The sequence below is a fragment of the Alternaria alternata genome, assembly GCF_001642055.1.
Source record: "Alternaria alternata strain SRC1lrK2f unplaced genomic scaffold CC77scaffold_3, whole genome shotgun sequence".
Classification (NCBI taxonomy): domain Eukaryota; kingdom Fungi; phylum Ascomycota; class Dothideomycetes; order Pleosporales; family Pleosporaceae; genus Alternaria; species Alternaria alternata.
The window spans coordinates 167,178-192,693 of NW_017306192.1; the positions used below are offsets into that span (position 1 = coordinate 167,178).

Here is a 25,516-nt window from a genome sequence, read left to right on the forward strand (position 1 = left end):
TCGACTTGCGCCCCAATACACGGTTGTGCGACAAGTGAGCTAATCGGGTATCGGGACGCATCCTACGTTCTTATATGGGCTGTGCTCTTCCCCAGATTCCTTTCCCCAGACTTACGGAACGTGTGGGGCTACAGCACAACGACGAAGAGATTTCGCCTCGCTGACTCTGAATCTCGACCTCGGAATCCAGCTTCATCAAAATGGCACAAATGGGACTGGCATCGATGGGGACACGTCTGAATCGCACCCCTGCTGAGATGGAGAAGGGAGATAATGTTCTTTGTATGTTTTTGGGCAGTCTTGCTTTAGTCAAACGTTAACAAGTTTGGTAGTTGAAGAGGCCAACGGAAGCGACCGGTCTACTGATGGCGAGTTTACCTGGACGCCCGAGGAAGAGAAGAAGGTCCGACGCAAACTGGATCGAGTGATCGTGCCGCTCACTACCTTTCTATATCTGCTATGCTTTCTTGATCGGTACGGACCGTTTCACTACACACAAAAGCTGTTTGCTGACTACCTTTATAGTGTAAACGTTGGAAATGCACGCATTCAGGGTATGGCCGAGGACTTGAACCTCGTGGGTGTCCGCTTCAACTGGGTGACTTCGATATTCTACATTGTTTACATGTTTGTCGAAGTACCCAGCAACATTCTTCTGAAGAAACTCGGCCCAAAGTACTATTTGCCGCTTCTTGTGTGCGGATTTGGCTTGGTATCACTCTGCAGCGCTTTTGTGCATAACTTTGGAGGATTGCTAGTTGCAAGAGCTTTTCTAGGGGTCTTTGAAGGCGGTGTAATGCCGTAAGTATTTTCTCGTACTGCACCTAGCATTTTCTAACGATCGCTGCATAGTGGACTTGCATTCTTCATCACATGCTTTTACAAGCGCAACGAGCTCCTGTTCCGCATCGGTATTTACGTTTCTGCAGCCTCCATGGCTGGAGCTTTTGGTGGACTACTCGCCACTGTGTAAGTTTGCCACAGATTTTCTAACATTTCGAGGTTCTGACTCAGTGACAGTCTTGCTCGCATTCCGCCATGGGGAGCTTCGGGCATGATCATCCATACCTGGCGTAATATCTTTTTCTTCGAAGGACTTTTTACCGTACTCGTCGGCCTTGGAGCGCCCTTCCTCATGCCTCGCAGCCCACAAGAATGCTGGTTCTTAAACGAGCGCGAGCGGATGATCGCTACCCAGCGACTTGTGCTAAAGAGTGGAGCCGATGAAAATGAGAAGACGGAAGTCCACCATGTGAAGAGGGCTGTGATGAACATCACAAACTACTTCTGCGCCTTTGGCTTCTTCTTTATCAACATCACCGTGCAGGGTATCTCTCTATTCATGGTAAGCCAATATTCGTTCAGGACAGTTCTATATACTAACATACACTTCTAGCCCACTATTCTCAGGGATCTTGGTTGGACGGCCACGAAGTCTCAACTTTATTCAGTACCTCCCTATGTATGCGCGTGCCTGATTGCCATTGCAGTGGCCTTCGTCTCGGACAAGACCAACCGCCGTGGTATCTACCTCGCCATTTTTACGCTCCCAGCTATTGCGGGCTTCTCTATTATGCGATGGGCTACCGACCCGAACGTCAGATACGGTGGTATTTTCCTTATCACTATTGGCGCGTTTCCAGGTGGTCCTGGTTTCCTCGCGTGGGCGGCAAACAATGCAGCAGGTCCTGCTGTCCGCTCAGTCTCGACTGCTTACGTGGTCACGCTTGGTACCGCTGGAGGTATTCTTGCGACCTGGTACGTCAAATTACAGAGCAGTTACGATTGAAACATGTAGCTAACATATCGCAGGACGTATACCAGTCAGGATGCACCAAGGTATCCGACAGGTCATACTATCAACTTGGCTGGTCAGATCTGCGTGTGCCTTCTCGCCACTTTCGGAATCTTTTATTGCAAGTGGGAGAACAAGCAACGCGACCTGGGCAAGCGAGACCACCGTCTGGTTGGCAAAACCGCTGCTCAGATCAAGGACCTCGGATACAGACACCCTGAGTTCCGCTACATGCACTAGATGTGCATGCTCACGATTCGACACGACCTCAACATTTCGTTCGTTTTACTTTGCTCGATGTTAGCGTAGCGGCATGACTCGTGCCATATGGGAATTCAACTTTTCTCTAAAGACTTGTACAACAACCTATGGGTGATCAAAATGTCTACATAATCGCATTGTGATTGTGAAATCTGGTGTCGGGCTTGCGACGATATATGATTCAGCTATGCCCTCACTCTGTGCCGGCAGATGTCGGATTCTAGCATATGACATACACGGAGGCCGATGTCTATTGGTCGCTTCATCGACATTGGCATATTGTAATATACTTGCTGTGTCCAATAGGTTACATTAGTATCTTCGATATAGCCAAGCTCATATATCTAAAGTTCTCGAGTCAGCTGGTATGTCGTCCGTATAGCTCTGACGATGGACCACATATAAGATATCGAGGTAAAAGCAAAAACCGTTCACATTGTGTATGATCCGATCGCCCGTTATGCATGTACTCGCTACAATTCTGGCTGTCGCCACTGTAGTACAGGCACACTGTAAGCCAATTTTATCAAATGTTCTTCATGCAAGTTCACATGAACAGATACTTTCCCACGTCTCGTTATAGAAGGAAAGCCAGAGGATAAAGACTGGTCTTCGACCCGCGAGACCAAGAACGCAAATACCAAGCAAGGCATTGAGGTAATCTACGATGATCACAACTTTCTTTACTATCGCATACTTATTACACTCACTTCTCGTGTAGAACCCCACCGTTGCTGACATTCGCTGCTACACTTCCAAAACCGCGCCAAATATTGCAATTGTGCCAGCCGGGTCAACCGTCCACTATATCTCGACGCAACAAGTCAACCACCCAGGACCGACACAATACTATCTTGCAAAGGTTCCAGACGGCAAGGATGTAAAGAGTTGGGATGGGAGTGGCGCAGTGTGGTTCAAGATCAGCACTACGATGCCGAGCGTAAATGCGCAGAAGCAGATGAGCTGGCCAGGACAGAGTATGTCATCCCTTTAGAATCTGACCATTTCCTAATAGTGTTTTGTAGATGAGTATACTACTCCCAACACAACAATTCCTGCTACGACACCCGCGGGCGAGTACCTGCTTCGCGTTGAACACATAGCACTACACATGGCTATGCAAGCCAACAAAGCGCAGTTCTACCTCGCCTGCTCGCAGATCAAAATTACCGAGGGAGGAAGCGGGGTCCCTGGACCTCTTGTTGCATTGCCTGGCGCATACAAGTAAGTTGAAGTAGCGTGTAATGTATGCATACACTAACACGCGATTGCAGAAGCAACGACCCAGGGATTCTCGTAGATCTGAACAAGTACACGGCAGCCCCTGAGACATATCAGCCACCAGGTCCAGCTGTTTGGCGTGGTTAAGCCACAAGTGGAGATGGAACTTTGACCTCTGGTAGCTGGATACGTGTTTTGCAAAGAAAGCGAAAGAGCACTTGATTAGGTAGTTTCCAATGCATCTTTCTCGCTGCCAATGTAGTCTTGTCTCACCAGATTATCCATCGTGATTATGGTAGTCTAGCACAAACTGAGAAGGATAGGGTTAAGGCTGAGGTACATGCGTCATTGGCTCGTGCTGAAAATTGCGGCATTGTGTCGTATGGTGGGGTATGGTGGGGTACGAAGATGGTAAAAGAAACATAACGCCGAACACTGGCAACGAGCAATTGAGTCGTGAGATCGCTCAGCGCGTGAAATGTGAGCCACCCCTCATCGGCGTAAGCGAATTCGGCCTAAGTTATCCGTTCGCGCTGAGTCTAACGGTGCTTCAACGCGCTGATTGCGACGTCCAACGGCGCAAATCTTTTTATTGGACTTTGTGACTAACTCGGCCAAGTCCGCTTCTCCATGGGCAATTGAAAACCCACCCGCCGCCCCGTCCATTCCCTTTTCTTCGTTCCTCGTTCTCACGATGACAACTACCGTTGTGCTCGGGGCCCAATGGGGCGACGAAGGCAAGGGCAAGCTCGCCGACATACTCGCTCACGAATCGCAAATCTGCTGCCGCGCCCAAGGCGGTAACAACGCCGGACACACCATCGTCGCGAACGGCGTGACGTACGATTTCCATATCCTCCCCAGTGGTCTTGTAAACCCCGGCTGCATCAACGTCATCGGAAGTGGCTGCGTCGTCCACGTGCCGAGCTTCTTCAAGGAATTGGAGGCGCTGGAGAAACATGGCTTGAACACTGAAGGAAGGATATTCATCTCGGACAGAGCACATGTCGTCTTCGACGTCCACCAGAAGGTGGATGGTCTGGAAGAAGTGGAACTGGGTGGTGGCATGATTGGTGAGGAACATACGCGCATAGCGAGGGACACCAGTGCTAATTGTGGGATATAGGCACAACCAAGAAGGGTATTGGCCCAACCTACAGCACCAAGATGACCAGGAGCGGTCTCCGCATGTGCGATCTGTTCGACGAGCAGATCTTCGAGACGAAGCTCAGGAGGTTAGCCTCGGGATTCCAGAAGCGATACGGTGATCTGCTCAAGTACGACGTGGATGCGGAGATTGCGCAGTACAAGGTTAGTCATGGCGGCATTGCATGTTGCGATGCGAAGGCTAACAGTATGAGTAGACTCTGCGCGAGAAGCTTGCTCCCTATGTCGTCGACCAGATCCCACTCCTCGCATCGGCCAAGGAGAAGAACGCTAAGATTCTAGTAGAAGGTGCGAACGCGCTGATGCTAGACATTGACTACGGAACATACCCCTTCGTCACATCATCGAACACAGGTATTGGAGGTGTCATCACAGGTCTCAACTTGGGCTGGCGGTCACTGAAGGAGGTCATCGGTGTAGTGAAGGCCTACACCACACGTGTCGGATCGTGAGTTCATATTACTGTCCAAAAACGAGCAACGTAGTCTAACGTACGACAGCGGACCCTTCCCTACTGAGCAGCTGAACGAGCTGGGCGAGAAGCTCCAATCGGTAGGCCACGAAGTTGGCGTCACAACCGGTCGCAAGCGCCGCTGCGGCTGGCTCGACCTTGTTGTCGTCAAGCACTCGCACGCCTGCAACGACTACACCGCCATCAACCTCACCAAGCTCGACGTCCTCGACGATTTTGACGAACTCAAAGTTGCGACATCCTACTCGTACAACGGTGAAGTGCTCGAAGGTTTCCCTGCGAACATCGAGATACTTGGCCAAGTTGAAGTACAGTACGACACGCTGCCTGGCTGGAAAAAGCCTACAACTGGTGTAACGAGCTACTACGACCTGCCCGTCCAGGCGAGGAACTACATCGAGTACATTGAGAAGTTTGTCGGAGTGAAGGTCAAGTGGATTGGCGTTGGCCCTGCACGAGACCATATGATCAGTCGATCATAGGGACAGGCAATGAGCAGTGTTTTGAGTAGCATGAGCTAAGACAGGCCTTCTAAAACATAGAGCATAGACGAATTGCAGGCACACTTTATCCATGCGTGGTTTATTTTTAAGGAATCGTGCACGCCTTGAGGGCGGCCTGAATGAATAGCCATGGGCATTCTGCCGGTATCCGTTGCTGTGGTCCTCAACTACGCGAGCACGTGTTGCGGCCAAAGATAACGGCGCATGCTTAGACTGGCGCGAACATGATGAAAACACACACCAGTGCAGGAGTCAATTGCTCCGACCAAAGGTCCAACGGCTCATGAGCACAAGGCGACCAGCGCGGTCGTGTTTATAACCCCGACTACGGCATGAAGACGGGCCCTCAGGCAATCAAATCAGCGCTCGCGCTCAGGTGAGTTGTGCCGGGATGCCGCCCTGGCCTAAACCCCGAACAAGGCCGGCCCTTGACCAAGTCTTGGTTAACGTCATGAACGACATCTGGAGCTGTCACTTCGGGTACTCGGAATTAGGCCCTTAGCTACGAAACATCCACCAGGTTCTTGCAGTTTGCGCAGGTCCAAGACACGAATTAAAGAAGCAGCGCACGCTCCTTCGTTTTTCGCATCATCAAGCGACGACTGCCCTCACGGCGCAACACAACACACCACCACGACCGACAACAACAACACCGACCAAGACGACGACCAATATGTTCACCAAGACCATTCTGAGCGCCACTGCGCTGCTGGCGGGTGTTGCGACGGCGGCGACGGCACCTGGGTTTCCCATCCAGGTTTCCCAGAACTTGACGGTCATGTACGGGAACAATACCGTGTCGCCTGGTGGAGAGCTGATTCCCCGTCCTGGTATGTCTCATTCTCTGTCGTCGCGGCGCAGTCGACCTGATTCCCTGCAACTCCAAGCTGATAACCATCACCAGAAACCGCACAACCCCCGACAATCTCGTCCCCAGTATGGTTCGCCGACGAGCAAGGCCCCGGCCGATGCGTCCTCCTCATGGTGGACCTCGACGTACCCCGTAACAACTCGCGCGTCCAACTCGTCCACTGGATTGCCACAAATGTAACACGCTCCGTGCCCATTTCTGCCAACACAACAGGATCGCCGCTTGTGATCCCCTCGGATAATCCCGTCCCGTACCTTCAGCCCTCGCCTCCTGTCGGCGATATCCCGCACAGTTACACGTTCATCCTGATGGCACAGCCACGCAACTTTAGCATACCCTCCATGTACGACGATCTAGCAGACAACAGGGTGGGCTTCAACGTTAGCCAGTTCGCGGCTGACGCGAATTTGACAAACGGAATTGCCGCGACCTGGATTACAGTGCAGAACCTTACTGAGACGCCCACAAACACAAGCTTCCCACCCCCGAGGCCGAGCCCAACAGGGGATGGTGCAGACTCTGGCGGTGCTGCTTCGGGTGATGCGAGTGGCATGATGATCGCCGGTAGGACGTTTTGGGCGGCAATGAGCACGACAGTGGTGGCGGTTGTCTTTGCTATCGCTTTGTAAAGAAGAGTTGGAGGTCAGAAAGTAAACGTAATGATATAATATTGAGAGCACGAGGCGATAAGACCTGGTCGATACATGAAGACAGTACGGAGATCTTACGAAGGAACGATAGTTGAAATACATACAAATCAACAACGTACGCTTCTGTTATCACTTTCCATTTTGTGCACCTGTATAAATCAATTTGCTTTACTTGTAATTGCTCTCTGCTACATGTTCGAAGCAAATTTCGAGTCATGAAGCCAGTGACGTATGTAAGATTATATTTGAGTAGGGCTATATTGTCATTATTCATACGAAGAGAAGAGAACCGTGCCTAATGCCATATCCTATATCCAAGTCTTTTCCTGACACCATCTATTAGTTGCAAACCCCTCCTTATACCGTCTACTCAGCACTAGCATTCGTCTTAGCCGCAGCCTCAGCAACCGCCTTGAGCGCAGCCGGTGCATCATCCCACGGCATGACCAACTCGACGAACCGCATCTTCTGCGTCTCACCACTAGAAAACTCTTCGTCCTGGAACAGCTTCTCAACTTCCTCCCTTGTCTCGACCCGGTATGTAAGGACACTGCCTTCTTCGGCACCAAAGACACGGGGAATGTCCTTGTATTTCCATTCCTGAACGTCGTTGTAGGAGTCCTCCCATCCATGGATGAGCCGTTCAATTGTATAACCCTTGTTGCAGATCACAAAAATGATAGGAGCCAGCTTGTTGCGGATCATAGTCGAGACCTCTTGTGCTGTAAGTTGGAAAGAGCCGTCACCTGTAAAGAGTATAGTGCGCTTGATGTTTGATTCTTTGGCGGCAAGAGCAGCACCTTGACAGGAGCCAGTTGCGTATCCGATAGAGCCCCAGAGGACTTGTGAGATGGCGTTGACGCCTGTTGGGAAGCGAGTTTCCCAGACACCGAAGTTAGAGGTGCCAGTCTCGGTAATGAGGATGTCGTCCTTCTTCAGCCATTGACCGAGTTTTGGCCAAAACCAGGCATGCTTGATCGACGACTCAGTAGATGCGGTCTCCTTCTCTGGAATGTTGTTGTTTGGGTTAGGTCCGGACTCAATGTTGAGCTTTCCTAGCTTTGCTGTAACCTTGGAGAGAACGCCGTTCATTCTTACACCCGGGTATTCCGAGTAGCGTACCTTGCATCCGTAGCTGTGTAGATCGATAGTGGTCAGCTGAGACATGCGAATGGTGAAGCCTGCAGTATTGAAGTCGGATTTGATAGCACCAATGCTGAGAACAAGATCCGACGACTCAACGCGTTCCCGCACACCAGCGTTGGAACCGTCTCCGGCGTATACACCACCATAGTTGGGTAGCGTCTCATCCACTGCGCCCTTTCCCATTGGTGCAACAAATGTAGGGATGCCTGATTTTTTGATGAGGTCGTGAGTTTCCTTCAACGCTCGGTGGCGGATAGCACATGCATCCACAAGGATGACAGGGTTCTTTGCTGCATGTAGATATTTCAAGACCACATCTACAACATAGTCTTCGGCTTCTTGGTCATTCTGTGGATATTCCAGATCCAGTGGTGTGTTGAGGCGATCGCCATCGACTTTCTTCGTCACCATATCGCTAGGCAAAGATATGTAGACGGGCCTCGACTTTAGGTAACATTCCCGGATGGCGTTGTCGATGAGCATGGCTGCTTCGTGTTGGCTGTTCAGCATGGAAACAGCACATGAGATTTCCTTGGACATCCTCGAGAAAACAGTAAAGTCGCCATTTCCAAGAGTGTGGTGTAGCAGTGCTCCGTTCTTCTGTGATGCAGTCGATGGATAGCCGACGATGTGGACTATGGGTACGTATTCGGAGTAAGCGCCAGCGATAGCATTGACTGCCGAGAGTTCTCCAACACCAAAAGTCGTGACCAGTGCAGAGATGCCCTTGACTCTTGCGTAGCCATCTGCCGCGTAGCCTATAGTAATCGTCAGTATATATATAGTATGAGGCGGGCGGATCGACTTCGGTCGCTCCCGCAAGCGAGCCGCTGGTAGCGCAAGGACGAGCTTTACATACCAGCATTGAGCTCATTGCAGTTGCCGACCCATTTCAGGCCGACTTTGGGAATGTAGTCGAGTGCGACGAGGTTGTAGTCTCCTGGCACACCGTGCACTGACTCGACTCCAACTTGTTGAAGTCGACGGAAGAGGTACTGCGTCGGTCAATTAGCACGTTCTCACATGCGTGTTCAGTCCACACGACTCACCTCTGCAACGTCAATTGGGTTTTTGATATCCTGGGAGCGTAGATCCTGTGCCATATTGCCGAGCTGTCAGATAATTGAAGCTTTGATGCTAAGAAAGTAGTTTATTTGGTATGATGGTGGCTGTTGGGCGCAGCTACCTTTAAGAAGGGTCCGCGAAGTTTATGGCAATGAGGTCATGTCCGGTCTTTACCGGCCAGCGCCATTGTTGGGCGCGTCTCGTGCGAGTGCATCGGGTGGACGTGGGACACTGCACCATAGTAACGCGACGCGCTGCATACACGCTGTTTGTCAGCCCAGGTGGCGTGAGGTATCAGATCTGCGGCGTGGTCTTGCTACCGAATGCGTGCGCTTGCAGCTCGAGGCTTCGTTTACGCTCACGATTTTCTTCGTACTAACACTGTTATCGCGGCGTGGAAATAACTTGTATCAAGCACGAGATTGTTGGTCAGAGTGGAATCGAGACATTTGAAAGCGGGGCGCCTCGTGGGCCGTACCACTCCATCCACATGTATTTGGTCAATCTGCATCATCACCCGTCTATCCACAGCAGAATCCCAACATTCATCCAAGTCTGAATTTTGCTAATCATACATCAGAACGTGAAGATCACGACCCAGCTCCCCGCAGCTTATCTGCAGTCATTTCCTGAACTCTCTCCACCAGCTCGTCATTCAATGGTGTTCTTACACCCACTTCCCTTCCACGTCTGGCCCAGTACCCGTTGATGTATCTGATTTCCGTCTCTCGTCTATTTCTCATGTCCCACACCATACTCACCGTAGTTGCTCTATTCTTCTTAATGATATCCATTACCGTGTGGTGCAAAGATTTCGCCGAAAATCTCTCCTTCACACCCTCCACACCCTGTAGTTCAGGCAGAGCGAGGATGACGGATGAGATTTCCTGCATGAGTCTCATGTTGGTTTCTGGAATGCTGAGGATGTAGGCAGTCACTGCGTCTTCGAGTGCACAGATAGGGTTGCTGAGCGCGTTGCAGGCGAGCTTCTCTAGTTGGACCTGAAGCTGGAGGTGGGTGTACCAAGTCAGTGTGTGCCTCGCGTGAAGCTTGTACAGGGACACTCACTATAGTGGGCCATGAATAAGCCTGACATTTCAGACGGTGCGCAAGAGGTAGAATGTCTAGCAGCCGCGAAAGCGGTTGAGCTGTGTCGCCATCTTCTCGAGGGACTGGTCCTACTGATGTAGCTGCAGGCCCCGTGTGAGTGATATCGAAGGGTCGGTTCAGAGTGATGCCGTGCGATATCACTCCCGTAACGTAATTTGGTCGCACATGCGGATCAGGCCAAAGGAATGTGTTTGCGCCTTCGATCATGCCTGCGCCATTCTGCAGAAACATAACGTTGGACTCGCGCGAAAGTCTGGGTAGAAGAGGCCGTAGGGCTGCAACCGTCTGGGTAGACTTGACGCACACGATAAGGTCCCCGATGTTCTCATCGATTGGGGTTCCTACTGACTGCAATATTTCAGCAGCCCCATACGTGCGCGAATCCTGCATCAAGTGCCAGGTTTTACCGTGCAACACCTCCAAGTCATAGCCCGTCTGAGCTACATTCTGGCCTTGGTGCGTCTTCAATCGGATCCTGTTTCCATTTTGCACATAGTCTTGCACAAGAGAGGGACGATGGAGCAGTAAATTTACCGCTAGTCTTGCAGGTATCTCAGCAAGCGAGTGGGCTGTGAAAGCGCCGACACTTCCTAGGCCCAGGACATGAATGCGTGGGGTGGCTTGGGTGCTTGAGATGCCGCGATGTTGCACAGGCCTCGTAAGAGCAAGTCGCGTGCACTCCAATGTGCCAGCTTGAAAATGGCCAAGTTGACCACACCAGGAACGAACAAGCTGGCCCGTTCGAGGTACTGTTATAGCAGGACCAAAACGCCGAAATATCGCCATATCGAAACTTGCCAATCAGTGAAGGTGCTCCAAGACAAGACGTCCAGCTGGTCGTGATGCTGGTAGATGTACATTGTGCGCTCTGCGGCCAAGGTTGGAGGGAGGGTTGGCCCTGTCGACTAACCGCTTGCCCCACCAAAACATACTACGAGAAATGGGAAATGGTATTTGCAGGAATTTACCGAGACTTAGAGCGGAAGACAAAGTTTTGTGAGTGCGACGGAGAGGGCGAAAGGAGCTGAAGATTGAAATTAGACATTACGTTGATACGAGCAAAGGTGGTGCTCGGGAGCAGATAGCCGGGCCAGTCAGTACCTGACTAACGGGGCACGATGGATAGCTTGCGCGCTGGCTTCTTTGGCTTCTTTGGCTCGACTGAGTGCAGCAGCAGTTGTGGCGGTGCGAGGCCAGCACCGCCACGTGCTCGTGTGAGATGAAACACGGCAAGTGGGCTCGCGACGGTGTCTCTCCGGTGGCTACGTAATGATCCATGCGCATTGAAAGTTACAGCGTGCAAGAGGCGGGTCGAGAAGGGTGCAACGGCTGACAGCGCAAGAGTTCAGAGGCGCGTCCAGCAAATCACGGTGCCGGCTTCACGCCTGGCCCGTGCGCGGGCCGTAGCTCTCACCACCGCCAGACCCTCAGGCAGCATCTGGACGCCGGCGCACTCGGTCGCTCAGTCGCTGCCCCTCGTCGTTGTGTTGCTGCTGTTGCTGTTGTCGCCGCTGCCCTCGCCGCTGCCCCCGCTGCCCTCGCAATCTCCCGCGCCGTGGTTGCATCCCATCTTTGCTGCGACGGCCAAGCGCATCCGCCCTCGTCGAAGCGCCCTCGTCGACGCAAGCGCAGGCGCCGCGTTTCTGACCTCCAGACTCCATCGTTCACCCCCCGTTCGTCCCAACGGCTCCGCGATTCGTATCCCGTATTCGACCTGTCGCCTTGGTCCTGGGACCCACCCGCGCAACTTGCATCGACACCGACAAAGGAGCCCAAGGAGCCCACCACGTCTGGCAGCTGGCTCCCCCAGGCATGTCGTGATGTGACGGACCTTGGCCTCTGACCCATCCGAGGAGCCTCCACCGCCGTGCCGTGGTCAAGACATGACCCAAGAGCCTCGACAGCGCTCCGCGTCAAATATCTCCAATCCCTCGGACCCTGCTGCCCGTCGCGGGCCTCGCCCGAACCGCATCCCGCACACCAATCTTCCGCTGCCTGAGATCCCCAGCGTCACCTCGTCGCCCTCGTCGTCGCTCCAGCCTCTGGGCCTGAGCAATCTCGGCTCGCCATATCCCTCCTTCTCCCCCGGCGGCGCCAGCGCGCCTTCTACGAGTCCGCGTGCGAGGGCGCATACTGTTGCCGACCCACTCACCACGCACCGCCAGCAGCCGTACCTCGACGGCCCAGCTATGCATCAATACATCCCCCCTCCGCCGCCCCAGCCCTCGAGCACGCCCGCCGGCCACATTGCCCTTCCCCCGCCGCCGCCACGGCCCACCAACTACGGCAGCCTGGGGGGCATACCCATCCCGCCGCCCCCGCATGCTTCCAACAACTGGGGTCCCCCAAGACCCCAGTACCAGCAGCAAGGCTACGACCCGGGCCAGTATCGCAATTACCCTCACAACATCCCCCCTCCCCCAGGGCCTCCGCCTCAACAAATCCAGCACGAGCGCGAACCCCCTCTAACGTCAGCCACATACATCCCCGGCGGCGAGTCGTTTGGTCCCGGCGTAGGCATACCTCCACTGCACACTTCGCGAGGAGGCTATCCCGAGCCCTACTACAGGGACGACAACTACTCCGCCAACACCGACACGTCGGCCCAGGCCTTCTCTAGCAGCCTCCTCGAGAGCGTGCAAAGCGTGCAATATGGCTCCAACAACGGCTTCAACATTCCCCAGACGCCCAGCAGTCGCAATCACCTCAATATACCCACCGAACGAGCTCAGGTTTACGACTCCTCTGGGCCGCCAACCGCAACCCTACAGAACCCAATGGTCCAGAACCATGGCAGCGTCTACCACCGCTCCGAAAGCAACGGCACCACGCCCATATCTCCCCACGACCACTCGATGCATTGGCCCGCTGAACGTGTACAACATTGGCTAGCGAGCAACAATTTCTCACGAGACTGGCAAGAAACATTCAGGACATTGGGTCTTGAAGGCTCAAAGTTCTTGGATATTGGCCGCGGCCATGGTAGCAAAGGCAACGTAGCCATGATGCATCAGGTCATCTTTCCGCAGCTGGCCAAGCAATGCACCGCAAGTGGGACTGGATGGGACCAGAACAGAGAGCGAGACGAGGGCCGCAAGCTGCGTAGACTTGTACGCTCCATTGTTGAGACTGGCACCACCGCCAATCCTCGGGCAGCACCGCAACGATCTGATACTGGCATGACGAGCGCTGGAACAGAGGGCACTGTCGAGAATTCACCCTACATTGGCACTCGGGGCATGGATTTTGGATCGACACCAACCACAGCCGGCAACGGCGAGGAGAGCCCTGGTCGCCAGTTGCTATTACATTCGCCTGGTGGCAGCACAAATCCACCCAGACGTATCTCTACACAGCAGCGCAATTTCACAGTTCCAGGCCTTGGTCCGACTCCAGACTTTTCAGAGGGACCGGCACGCAGTCCCTACTCAAGAGAAGTCCTCCAGGGCCTCGATCCAAAGTCTGTCCGGCACAGCCCAAACGCATCCTCGGAATTTGGGCCATCCTCTCTGGGTGCGACAAACTATCGCCAAGCAAGTCCACAGCAAAGCCCAGCCTTATCATCAGCCCGCCTTGCTACTAATGGGGGGCAGCTCAGCGCGGGTTTGAATAACAACGGATCCCGCTACTACTCTCCTCACAACCGCGTCAACAGCACCGAATCAATAAACTCCACGTTCGCTAATACTGGCTCCGGTCCACCCTCGGGCAGGTCATTCGAGAACCGGTCTGACAGCCGGAATGAGAACCGGAAGAACGGCTACGAAGGCTCACGGCCAGGCACCGGATTGGCAAGATACGATATGGAGGTGCCGACTAGTGCTAAGGACCATGAGAAAGGTTTCTTCAAAAAGATCATGGGTGGGCGAAAGAAGGAGAATCACCCATCTCCTGATGACACCAGTCTTGATTCGCCCACCAGTCCGGCAAGCCATCGTACTCATCCAAGCAGCTCCCTTTTTGGAAAGTCTGGCATGAACTCAAGCGAAACATCTTTGAACGAGCGGCCCCCTTCGAGACGATCAGCTCAGACAGACTCTGACAACCGAGCAGCGGGTCGCACCCGTGCATCTGGGAGAGAGGACCGTAAATACGCTTTCGTAACACCGGATGGCTGGAACTACCGCCTTATTGACATCACCAATGTAGACTCAGCATCATCTCTACGGACTGTGTGTTGTGAAGAGCTGAGTCAGGGATTGAGCCATATACCTGGTGTAGAGTTGCATCTTACACTACCCGGACAGCAAGAGCACGATCATCCTCTGTCAGACTCCAAGTTGCTGAAGGCTCGGTCGCAATACGGAAACCGAGTTGGCGAGCTCAAGATCTTTGTCAAGATACCCCAAGAGGGAGCCGTACCTCCCTCTGCCGGACTAGGAGTTTCGCTTCCTCATGCAGCTGCCAGGTCTATCGATGAAGATGCATACTCTCGACTCAACGCCGACTCCCAGCTAGACTCCCCAGGTGGAAAGTCTGGAGAGTCTACGCTAGTCGCCGACAGAAGTGCAGCTCTTCGTAAGATGGCAGAGAAGACTGAGCCTGTGCCAAACAACCCGGTCGACAGGCCTGCAGAGTCTGCGTGGGAGCCGCGTGATGACTTGGCTGAAGAGGAACGGCGGAAGCTGCTAGAAGCCGCTGCTGAGGAGCATCGGAAGGAAACCAAGCGGAAACAGGATGAATACTTGAGGAGTCGTTTCCAAAAGATCAATGGACACAGTCCTGATCTGAACCCTACTTCGAGTGATAACCTCAGCTATCGAAGCCAACGCATTGTTGACTTTGATGAGCCCCGCGCCTCTCCTTACGAGGACGTGAAGAAACAATTCGACGGGAAGCCAAAGCAACTCGTTCCTCTAAGAGAACCACCACCGGTACCTGCCGATACCAGCACGCTGTTGAAGGCTAATTCGTTGTCAAGGGCTAAGAACCGTGGCTCATGGCCTGAAAGTGACGATGGTCAAGACAAGCGAAGATCAACCGAGTCACAGTCAGAAAAGCGCAAAGCCATTCCACAAGGTGCAAGTGGGTTGGGAGGCATTGCTGCCGCCATCATCGGTGCTGGTAATCTTGGTGCGGGAATTGGAGCAGCGAACCGCGCACCGCAACCAAAGGGTCAGCAACCGCCTTCAAAGGAGGAAGGCTCACCCGAGAGTATTCGACCATCGCAACAGATACTGCAGGACAATGGATTCGGAGCTAGATCCGGCTCTGGCAGGAATAGTCCAGGTGGGTCACCTCGCAGTCCCGGCGATTTCACAATGAGCAAGGGGAATATACCTTTCAGAATACCTGACTATGAGGAAGCTTTCGGAGACGATACGTCAAATGAGAGGCCAGGCCTTACCCTCGCAATGCCCGACCCGGCAGTGACACGACTAAGAGACGAACGATCTCGCTCACCGAATCGAAGCCCTCACACAGCGCAAGCCCCAGAGTCCACACTGAGTAGAGAGCCATCAAGGGTATCTATATATGGCCCTACTCACGATTTTGAGGAAGCACGAGTGTCGTTTATTACAAAGTCACCAAACCTTGAACCTTTGGATTCCGAGGATGATGATTCCGATGATGGTCTATTCGCTGCGCCGCTCGCAGGACGAGCTGGTCCGCCCACACCTGCGAAGAACACACCCATCACTAGAAACAACTCCCGTAGCCAACGGCCAAACCTTACACTTAAGACACAACGGTCAAAGAACTCATTAGCACAAGTTACGGAGAAGTCCGCTGAGCAGAGCGCAACTGGGGATCGTGACTCGCAGCCAAGCGACTTCCATCCTGAGTCGGCTGCATCTGCAACCTGGACCGACTCCCCGAATGATACAAACAAGTTCTCGCGTCGTGAATCCTTCGCTAGCGATGTTTGGGCAAACCGTCCGCCAGCTGAAGCCCTCGTGGAACACCTTGACGAGCTCTTCCCGAATGTCAACCTCGACCAACCTATGCTTGAGGAAGAGGATGCGGATGGCGCCGCTGAGCCAGTCAACGACTCCCAGCCTGCGCCGGTCGAGCCCACTCCTGTCAATCAGCCCCTCACTCGTGGTGGTGCCGGATTGCAGAGTATCGCGCAGCGAAACATGAGAAAGTCGGGCGCTGGCCTGGGCCGTACCAAATCCATTCGTGAAGTGGTGAAATCACAATACCAGCCACTCGACAAGAGGCCACTCCCAGGCCAGGCACATGCTGGTGCTGGTCCATCGCGAGTTGCTACGCTTCGCAATGGTGGCGATATTGTCAGACGAAAGTCGACGAAGATGTTCAATGCCAGAACTGAGCAAGTACGACCTCAACGCGGCTCGCGCCTCGTCATGGAAACGATACCTCAAGATCATCTACCAAGTGTCCCGTCGCGGCAGCCAACATTCAAATGGATGAAGGGTCAACTCATCGGCAAAGGCACATTTGGTCGCGTCTACCTTGGTATGAACATCACCACCGGAGAGCTTATCGCTGTCAAACAAGTCGAGGTCAACGCCAAAGCCGCTGGGTCCGATAAAGACAAGATCAAAGAACTTGTGAAGAGTTTGGATCAAGAGATCGATACCATGCAGCATCTTGACCACCCCAACATTGTGCAGTACCTCGGATGCGAACGCAAAGAGTACAGCATTTCTATCTTTCTCGAATACATTTCTGGTGGCAGTGTAGGGTCTTGCATCCGCAAGCACGGCAAATTTGAAGAGTCTGTTGTCTCTTCACTCACACGGCAGACTCTGCTCGGCCTTTCATACCTCCATCGTGAAGGCATTCTTCATCGCGATCTCAAAGCCGACAATATCCTGCTGGACCTGGACGGTACATGCAAAATCTCTGATTTTGGCATATCCAAGAAGAGCGACAATATCTACGGCAATGACGTGACAAACAGCATGCAAGGCTCCGTCTTCTGGATGGCTCCCGAAGTGATTCGCTCCCAGGGCCAAGGGTATTCTGCCAAGGTCGACATCTGGTCTCTGGGTTGCGTTGTCCTGGAGATGTTTGCTGGTAAACGTCCGTGGTCCAAGGAAGAAGCCATTGGTGCCATTTACAAGCTCGGTAGCTTGAACCAGGCTCCTCCCATCCCCGAAGATGTGTCCAGGGTGATTGGAGTAGAGGGACTGAGTTTCATGTACGACTGCTTCACTATTGATCCCATGGAGCGTCCTACGGCTGAAACGCTCCTACGAGCGCCTTTCTGTTTCAGCGATCCGAATTACAATTTCCTGGATACAGAGCTTTATGCTAAGATTAGGGGAGCTTTCCAGTAGTGTGCGTATATCAGGGAGGATTGAGGCGGGAATTGATGACGATGACGAATGGATTTTGATCTGTAAAAGAGTATATCGGTTATATGCTATGAGGTTTGACTGTATCGTCGCTTGTCTTAGACAACATATACCCACTTTCTTTGTTTTCTGCCAATTTTATGTTTTTGAAGCGTAACGCGCGGATTTCAATATGATATTTTATGTACTCCTTTCCCTTTTCACTTGACAACATGAACATGACTTGTGCTATGCCGTTAAGTAGGGGGTGTCGACGAATCACAGTGCCATATATTAACCAGGCGCACTGCGACACTGAATGTTAACAATGACATGAAAATCTTCTTCGATAGGTTGCAGAGAGAAGCTTGATGCCCACCCAACTCTATGGTCCGCATGGCGTACTTCTGTTTTCGCCAAACTCATTCTTTCTACCAGTAACCACGACTATAGTTGAGAGTTGTCTCAACTCCCTTGTCTGGATGTACGATCTTCTTGCATTCGGACCATAATCTAACATTCTCTACAAACATGGCAATAGTTGGTGACTCTAAATATGGATGTACGAGGTCAGTGTATGTTTCACATGCACTTCGTACATTGTCACTTATGCTGGTAGGACTGTTTGCAAGGTTTTCACATGCTGGGCCGCTTTTCTTGCGTACTTGGTGGGCTTGCTCGCCGATCTCTTCGTAGCATTCTGAGTAGGGGTGGACGCGGATTATCGTACGGCTAAGAACATTTGGACATGACGCTGCATATGAAATGCATAGAGTGATGTACGAAGAGTTTTTTATTTTCAGGTCGTGGGTATCATTGAAGCCTATCTTACTCGTATGCTCTATCGCCTACATTTACTAATCAGATCAAACAATCTTTGCAAACAAAGTCTTTGTGCATAGTCAGGCTAGCTGAGGTGGTTTAGAGATAGTCGTTCAAGAGCTCAAAGAAAGAAGTTGTCGGGTTCATGACTGGAGATTTGGCTTCAGTGATTGTGCTTTCGGCATACTCTCGATATCGTGCTCATTGTCCGTCTTAAATAGAGATCTACTTTGTTGATTGATTTGGATCGGAGGCTGCGGCGAGTACCCTGTCCGTCAGGTCGTTGTTCGCTGTCCTTTCGGTGCTTTCGTGGTACTTCTTGCGGGTCCTCGATACGAGTATCGATGACGACTGCGTTGGGACAATAGCTTCCTATAGACTGCTTGTTTCGTTTTGCAGTTGACCTCCCAATCAAACATCGCCGTTGGAAGAGCGCAATCATACATTTACAGGTCAGGCTGGTGATGTTGCCAGCTGGCGCCGCTGCTGTATGAATCCATCCTAGTCGGCGCTCCTTCATTTTCACGAAACGCTACGCCGTTTGCCAACATGGGCCGCGCCATAATTATGCTTCGTTGACTGCGACGCAGGCCACGGTTCGAGACATTGAGAAATATGATCTTCAAGGTTGTGTACGTGAGAACGTCACGTTCCAAAGCCCCAGCTATCAACCCTCGGCATTTGAGGATAAGCGAATAAAAATAGAAAGCGGTTTTCTTACCAAGGGAAACGATGTCGTCACAAGAAACGAAGTGGATTGAATTGCGCGTTGCCTCGAGCCGCTTATTCTCGGCGACCCTCCAGGGCTCGTGGCAGATCTGACGCTCGCGTGTGGAGAGGGTCAATCCTCGCATCTTACCGCGGGTCTGTGAATATAGGCACATGCGTATTGCCGCGCCGCTGCAAAACCTGGGCATGCAGCGCACCGACCGAGCCGACCAAACTCGCAGCCAGATAGACTTCTAGATTCTAATAAACCCGCCACCTAGGTCCTTGGGCGTCACTCCACAGGAACAGCACTTGTTGAGGGACGATATCGATAAACCATCTCCACAGATGAAAAGCTTGAGTCGACTCAAGCACTTGCGATATGCGGAAATAGGAGGGTTGAAACAACGGTGTCGACTCAGGTGCTTGACATGTGGGTGGTGATCCATGGCCTGGTGAAACACGGCCTGGTGTGTACCTGCATCAAGGTTGGCCAACAAGCGAGCAGCCGAGAAGGGCAATAGGGCGAAGACGCTCTTTTGCTGGGCAAAGAACGCATAACGTGCATAGTAGCAGACCTTCCTCACATAATCGATGAGCGGCGGGGCAAAATAAGGATATGCGTTGATAAGGCCGTGGTCAGCAGGTTGCACCGCAATGGCGCGTGTCCTTGCATGGAGTGGGTATGTGACCGGTAAGCGAATGCGCAAGACACGCCGCAATCAAAAGGTGCGCGAGAAGTGGATGCAGAAGGTGAAAGTACCGGTCCTCCTGTGGACCGCGAATGGTTCCTCAGTAGGAGCGTGCCTGGGGCGTCGAGGTGGCTGTGCTAGCTACCCAGAAAGGCCTTTGCTGCCGAAATGCGTCTTTTTCCCGCTCGGAGGAACGACTCGTTCATCGGTACGGAGAGCGTACACGGTATTTGCTCTGGTCCACAGTCGCGCGGACAGGTCGCACGATGATAGGGAGGGCAGTCCGTCGTCGTATTTACAGTGGTAGCGACACAGCATCTGGCGACCCCAGCGTGAGACATCTGAGAGGCGCACATCGGCGCCAGTCGGCTCCCAAATCATCAGCCTTCAACGGCCCCTGCGCGCAAGCTCTTGTCCGTATCTAGCTAAGTCAGGGGAAGGCGGCGCGGATCAGTCGTCCTTAGACGTTTCGGGACCAACAGGGGCGCTTCACCTCCCCACTGATCCCATCTTCCACCCAATAGTGCCCCGTCACTATCGACGCCGCCACGAATACGATATACCCCCCCCGGTCCAGGCTCAACCGCCTCGTGTCCGAAAAGGCGACCAACAGCATGAGTTTAGACCAAGTTGAGCATGGACTAGGAATAGCATACCTCGATATATGACCCTGCCGCGTGCCCGCCCCTGCTACGGTTACGCCGCATCTCTGATTCCTCGTTCTTTGACGTCGAGGTTTCTACAGCATACGTTTTCTTTCCAGACCTTCTGGGCTTGATCCAAAGGTCGTTCCGCTCTTTAGCATCGGTTTTAATAGTTCTTCATTCTTCGGGTTCTTCGAGTCGGCTTCTTTCGAGACTCTTGGCCCATCCGGTCTTTCAACCAAACACAAAAAGCATCCACTACGTTCTTCACCATGGCCAACTTCAGCAAGCCCGCGAGCATGATGACTATGCTAGTCGCCCTTTTGTCCATTTTGCAGTTCACTGTCGCTTTCCAGCATGGCTCGCACCACCACGCCCACCCTGCTCGCCACGCAGACTCTGCCATTGAGGCTCACATCAACGAGATCGAGGGTGAGCTAACCAAGCGTCAGTCGCAGCAAGGGTTCATAACCATCACTGGTGTGTGCAGCTCCGGTACTGCATCCAACGGCCAGTGCAATGGCGGCAACACTGCTGCGCCCCGTCTCGAGCTCCGTACTTTGGCGCGCAACGCCGACCAGTGGAACTTGTACCTCCTGGGTATGGAGAGGTTCATGGCCAAGGACAAGAACGACAGGCTTTCGTACTACCAGGTTTCTGGTGTCCACGGTCGTCCTTTCCAAACCTGGAACAATTTCCCCACGCCTCTCATGAACCAGGCTGGTTTCTGCCCTCACGCGCAGGCTCTCTTCGGTTCCTGGCATAGGCCTTACCTTGCCATCTACGAGGTATGAAACTCAGATTGAACGCTCAAACGTAGACTAACAGTTCGCAGCAAGCATGGTACCAGAGCGTCTTGGAAGTCATTGCTACTTTCCCATCCAACCAGCAGCAGCGATGGAGGAACGCCGCGGCCACTCTCCGTATGCCTTACTGGGATTGGGCCATGGACCCAGGACAAGGTGGCGCCACCGTTCCTACTCAGATGCGTGACCAGACTGTTACCGTGACCAAGCCTCAGGGAACTGTCACCATCAACAACCCCCTGTACAAGTACACCTTTGGCAACACGCTTCCATCTGAGATGGGTGGAGGCCCATGGAACAACTTCCCTGAGACGCTCCGTCGCCCGGTTGCTAACCCCACCCGCAGCAACAACAACGAAATGAACGCCCGCTTCAACGCTATGCGCGTCTCTCTTCGTGACCGTGTCTTTGCTTTGTTCTCCAGCAAGGCCAACTGGGGTGCTGCTAGCACTTCCGCTATCGGTGTCCGCACTGACCTGAGCGGCGGCGGTGTTGACAGCTTCGAATCCGTTCACGATGCCATCCACAACACTGCTGGTGGTGAGAGTGGAGGACACATGTACTACCTCGATGTCTCGGCTTTCGACCCCCTCTTCTGGCTCCACCACACCAATGTTGACCGTCTGCTCGCCATGTACCAGCTCATCACCCCCAACACCTACGTCTCCAACGGTAACGTCATGCGCCCCATGGCTCAGTGGAACCAGGGTGAGCCCAAGAACCAGTACTCTCCTCTTAAGCCCTTCACCAAGGACTCTGCCGGTAACTACTTCACCTCAGTTGATGTTAAGGAGACCCGCACCCTTGGATACTACTACCCTGAGACCAGCGACCGTTCCTACCAGCAGGTGGCTCGCGCCGTTACTCAGCTTTACGGCGCCGGTCAGAGGACACTTACCAAGCGTGGTGACGACGAGTCGGAGACTGGCCAGTACCTTGGACGTCCTATCAAGGAGGGTGACTACCACACTGTTCTTTCCGTTATCGCCGACAAGTACGCTCTCAAGGGATCTTACACTGTCCACTGCTTTGTTGGCAAGCCCGGCAACAACTCTACTTCGAACTCCACTGCGCCTTACCCAGTTGCAAACTCGACCGCTTCTGCTGTTGTTCCTATCAGCACTGGTACCTCTCCATACAGCAACAGCACCGCCGATGCCGACTACGACCCGTCTACCGACTACACTCAGGACCCCAACTACGTTGGTTCCTACGGTATTCTCGGTGGAATGATGCAAGGTGGTGGTAACGCTTCCCAGTCTGTCATGACTGAGGGTGCTCTCCCTCTTACTACCTGCCTCCAAGGAAAGGAAGCTGCTGGTGAGCTCGAGTCGCTCCGTCCCGAACACATTGAGTCCTACCTCAAGGAGAACCTCTACTACAAGGTTGTTGGTGTTGACGGTGAGCTTAACGCGGACGACATCCCCAACCTTCACATCAGCGTCAAGTGCAACAAGGCCAAGCCTGCTGCTTCTGACGATGAGCTTCCTGACCTGAGCGCTCCTTACGAGGTTCTCGAGAGCGTCACTGCTCACCTTCCTGCTGGAAAGCCCTTCAAGTACGTCCCCAGCGCGCTCGACATCCCTCTGCCAGACGGCGATGAGTACAACGAGCCCAGCAGCGACGGCTCGATGCCCCAGAGCCCCTCCAATGGTGTCTTCCCCTACCCATCTATGCCTTGGGAGGAGCAGGGCTACTGTGTCACCAAGCAGACCATCGAGTACGTTGACGAGTCTGGTAACTTCCTGTACTCTGAGATGTAAGGTGGTGAAGACGTTGCGTAGAGAGAGTGTGTGATGGGGTCGTGAAAGAAGCATTTGAATGCTTGTGTATGAAGGATCTTTCTTGAATAATACCTTTCGAATGTACATTGGACACGAAAGTTTTTTTTTCCTTACAAAATGTCAATTGATATCCAGCAAAGGCTCTTCCCTATCGTTTTTCGTAGAAATGTCATCGTCTCTTTGAAATGTCATCTGCAGCGTAGGCGTTATTGCAGCGCTTCGTAATCAAATCTGTCTCGAACACTTGCTGCTCCCTTTGTGCACTGATCTGCTACCCACTATTATGATGCGGTGAAGGTCGGTGATTATTGGACGTGCCCGGACGCCACTACTTGAACAGCTTCAGTGTCTATTATGAAGCCAACATGTGCAACTCCAGCAGCGGTATGTCAGACACTATGTACAGATTACTCGGTTGTAGAGCTGATGGCGCTAGAGATTCGCTGGTACCAAAAGGCGCTAGTGGGGGTTTGCTGATCTCGCTGGGCACGCACCGCGAGCACCACATCACGGCAGTATCTCTCATCCTGCTTGACCATTCCTAGGGCCTCTCAGGCACCCACGCATTGTTCCGTAAGTCCTACACCAACGTCGTCACCATGTACCAAGTCTACAAGTTGTGCTTCACCAGCATGGCGCCTGAATCGCGCCGTCGCGAGGACATGCCGCTCCCAATGTGGGGTTCGATATGTCATTCTCGCGATACTAATTTCTCAGTAGATACAGCTCATAGGACAGTCTGCCCACCATGCCCGCTATGCTAGATGACCCTACTGCGCCGGTCATATATAGGACTTCCGGCGACGTACCATATCCTCCGCCTGGTGGCCCGCTGCCAGTGGGCATTGCACCATGTCAAGTAATCCTGCGCGACCGGGTGACAAGCGCAACGATAATCCCCTTCTCTGCGCCGAACCAAGTTCCCCTCACATTACTGGCATACCTATGCGATCAATTAGGACGCGAGATTGAGAAGGGCGATACCTATCCCATGGTTGAGCCGCTGACCCTCGAGGCGTTTGGTCCATACTGGTTCGGTGTCTTTGGTGCCATTATGCTGCTGGGTGAGATCCAGGATGGCCGAGAACTGCACGAGATGGCACGGAGAGGCTGCGACTGGGAGAGGGAATGTCTGGGTAGTTTCTATATCAAGCCCAACTACCCGGGACGGTCGAGCCATGTCTGCAACGGTGGGTTTCTGGTTACAGATGCGTCGCGAAACCGAGGTGTTGGTCGCTTGATGGGCGAGACATACCTAGACTGGGCACCAAAGCTTGTGAGACTCTTCACAGACGTTTAGGCAGCATGCGCTAACCTGCTCAGGGCTATACATACTCCGTCTTCAACCTCGTTTACGAAACCAACGTCGCTTCCTGTCGCATATGGGACGCCCTCGGATTCAAGCGCATCGGTCGTGTGAAGGGTTGTGGAAACCTCAAGTCATATCCTGGCGAGCTGGTCGATGCCATCATATACGGTCGGGATCTAGGCCAAGATGACGAGTTTGTGTCTGAGGAGCGCTTCGACAAGATTCGCTTCTATCTCAAGAACGGAAAGTACCCCAACGGTGCTGACCGAGCAGAGAAGAGCCGTCTCCGTAGTGCAGCTACTCATTACAAGCTTACGCCTGGTGAGGGCGACGAACCCGAGAAGCTGTGGCTGAAGGGTAAGGAGGTTATTGCAGACCCTAAGCAGCAGTATGAAATTGCTCGCGAGATCCATCACAAGCACCATGGGGGCATCAATAAGACTACTGCAGCGATTGCTGAACTCTACCATTGGGTTCGCATAAAGGAGACTGTTAGCCAGGTCATTCGTAACTGTCCAGAGTGCAGCGAGATGAACAAAGGCCTGTCAGCTATGCGCCAGGGTCAAAACCAAGCGCGTGCAGAGGCAAGATCAGGATCCAGTTTCCTTTCATCAAGCGCCACGCAGCCGAACCTGACACCTACCCCACCGAGCTTGTTCTCACCAACGCAACCACCGCCTCCGTCAGATTCTCCGAATAGCCAGTTACAACTCGAGGCCGCACAGCAGCAGGACACAATCTATCCGCAATACTCTCAAGACAATGGTTACGACTTGCCTGTTGATCCCGCACTGATGCAAGGCATGCAACCTGCTGCAAACCTAGCTGATCTCCCGCCATCACCTTTTCTCGCAGCTCAGGTTTCAAATCGTGCCGGCCACGCAGGTGAACTTGATCATCAACGCATGAGTCTCGATCCAGGTTTAGATGAGCGGGCACCTACTGCAGGGGAGGAGATGCGAAGAAGATTGAATCTTGTGAGTCAATACAAGTAAGCAGATGCAGCATGTGAATCTTCGAACATAGTGGTCTACGGCATGGATGACTAATGGATGCCTCCATATACTGGACCTCAAGAATCGACAGTCGATGTCGACCTGTCTATATTGATGGACGTGGTCGTAAGCCATGACGGCATGGTTAATCACACGAGGAAATGGAATGCTGCAAGAGCATAGCGGCATTTTTAGATAATGCAATAACACAGCAATGGAAGCTTGTGAGCACGAACCGTTCCTCTCAG

At 52.9% G+C, this 25,516-nt stretch overlaps 8 protein-coding genes across 8 annotated transcripts; 6 read left to right on the top strand and 2 right to left on the bottom strand.

Moving 5' to 3' along the window:
- Window positions 1-200: 200 nt before the first annotated feature.
- Window positions 201-5,398, top strand: CC77DRAFT_1028162 (hypothetical protein; the record flags this gene model as incomplete). Its single annotated transcript, XM_018526426.1, has 12 exons — window positions 201-282; window positions 333-474; window positions 526-801; window positions 853-969; window positions 1,021-1,345; window positions 1,397-1,758; window positions 1,813-2,016; window position 3,033; window positions 3,897-4,350; window positions 4,404-4,588; window positions 4,642-4,892; window positions 4,945-5,398. The coding sequence occupies 12 exons, from the start codon at window positions 201-203 to the stop codon at window positions 5,396-5,398; spliced, it is 2,853 nt and encodes a 950-aa protein (XP_018389663.1).
- A 264-nt stretch (window positions 5,399-5,662) lies between these two features.
- CC77DRAFT_1046919 (PEBP-like protein) lies at window positions 5,663-7,019 on the top strand. Its single transcript, XM_018527466.1, has 2 exons — window positions 5,663-6,249; window positions 6,324-7,019. The coding sequence occupies exons 1-2, from the start codon at window positions 6,093-6,095 to the stop codon at window positions 6,917-6,919; spliced, it is 753 nt and encodes a 250-aa protein (XP_018389664.1). The 5' UTR covers window positions 5,663-6,092; the 3' UTR covers window positions 6,920-7,019.
- Window positions 7,020-7,168: 149 nt separating this feature from the next.
- CC77DRAFT_1016629 (pyruvate decarboxylase) lies at window positions 7,169-9,207 on the bottom strand (the record flags this gene model as incomplete). Its single annotated transcript, XM_018524246.1, has 3 exons — window positions 9,136-9,207; window positions 8,946-9,081; window positions 7,169-8,844 (listed from the first exon to the last, which is right to left on the bottom strand). Coding segments are annotated over exons 1-3 (1,724 nt in total), but the record flags the coding sequence as incomplete, so codon positions are not given.
- A 465-nt stretch (window positions 9,208-9,672) lies between these two features.
- Window positions 9,673-11,176, bottom strand: CC77DRAFT_507955 (6-phosphogluconate dehydrogenase C-terminal domain-like protein). The gene is made up of 2 exons (XM_018531962.1): window positions 10,220-11,176; window positions 9,673-10,158 (listed from the first exon to the last, which is right to left on the bottom strand). Exons 1-2 carry the CDS (start codon window positions 11,045-11,047, stop codon window positions 9,742-9,744), a joined length of 1,245 nt encoding a protein of 414 aa, XP_018389666.1. The 5' UTR covers window positions 11,048-11,176; the 3' UTR covers window positions 9,673-9,741.
- Window positions 11,177-11,379: 203 nt separating this feature from the next.
- CC77DRAFT_1057472 (hypothetical protein) lies at window positions 11,380-12,104 on the top strand (the record flags this gene model as incomplete). Its single annotated transcript, XM_018528014.1, has 2 exons — window positions 11,380-11,475; window positions 11,604-12,104. The coding sequence occupies 2 exons, from the start codon at window positions 11,380-11,382 to the stop codon at window positions 12,102-12,104; spliced, it is 597 nt and encodes a 198-aa protein (XP_018389667.1).
- A 346-nt stretch (window positions 12,105-12,450) lies between these two features.
- CC77DRAFT_927542 (hypothetical protein) lies at window positions 12,451-17,511 on the top strand (the record flags this gene model as incomplete). The annotated part of the gene is made up of 1 exon (XM_018533997.1): window positions 12,451-17,511. The coding sequence occupies one exon, from the start codon at window positions 12,451-12,453 to the stop codon at window positions 17,509-17,511; it is 5,061 nt and encodes a 1,686-aa protein (XP_018389668.1).
- Window positions 17,512-20,646: 3,135 nt separating this feature from the next.
- On the top strand, window positions 20,647-22,943 carry CC77DRAFT_1057474 (tyrosinase; the record flags this gene model as incomplete). The annotated part of the gene is made up of 2 exons (XM_018528015.1): window positions 20,647-21,162; window positions 21,210-22,943. 2 exons carry the CDS (start codon window positions 20,647-20,649, stop codon window positions 22,941-22,943), a joined length of 2,250 nt encoding a protein of 749 aa, XP_018389669.1.
- Window positions 22,944-23,480: 537 nt separating this feature from the next.
- On the top strand, window positions 23,481-25,501 carry CC77DRAFT_954996 (hypothetical protein). The gene is made up of 2 exons (XM_018535470.1): window positions 23,481-24,240; window positions 24,288-25,501. Exons 1-2 carry the CDS (start codon window positions 23,713-23,715, stop codon window positions 25,266-25,268), a joined length of 1,509 nt encoding a protein of 502 aa, XP_018389670.1. The 5' UTR covers window positions 23,481-23,712; the 3' UTR covers window positions 25,269-25,501.
- Window positions 25,502-25,516: the final 15 nt, after the last annotated feature.

Bases quoted from the DNA above. Each gene is read 5' to 3' on its own strand.
- CC77DRAFT_1046919 (XM_018527466.1), top strand. From the start codon at position 6,093: ATGTTCACCAAGACCATTCTGAGCGCCACTGCGCTGCTGGCGGGTGTT. The intron at 6,250-6,323 runs GTATGTCTCATT...AACCATCACCAG, and splicing joins AGAGCTGATTCCCCGTCCTG to AAACCGCACAACCCCCGACA.
- CC77DRAFT_954996 (XM_018535470.1), top strand. From the start codon at position 23,713: ATGCCCGCTATGCTAGATGACCCTACTGCGCCGGTCATATATAGGACT. The intron at 24,241-24,287 runs GTGAGACTCTTC...TAACCTGCTCAG, and splicing joins TAGACTGGGCACCAAAGCTT to GGCTATACATACTCCGTCTT.
- CC77DRAFT_507955 (XM_018531962.1), bottom strand. From the start codon at position 11,047: ATGGCGATATTTCGGCGTTTTGGTCCTGCTATAACAGTACCTCGAACG. The intron at 10,159-10,219 runs GTGAGTGTCCCT...ACCCACCTCCAG, and splicing joins CTTATTCATGGCCCACTATA to CTTCAGGTCCAACTAGAGAA.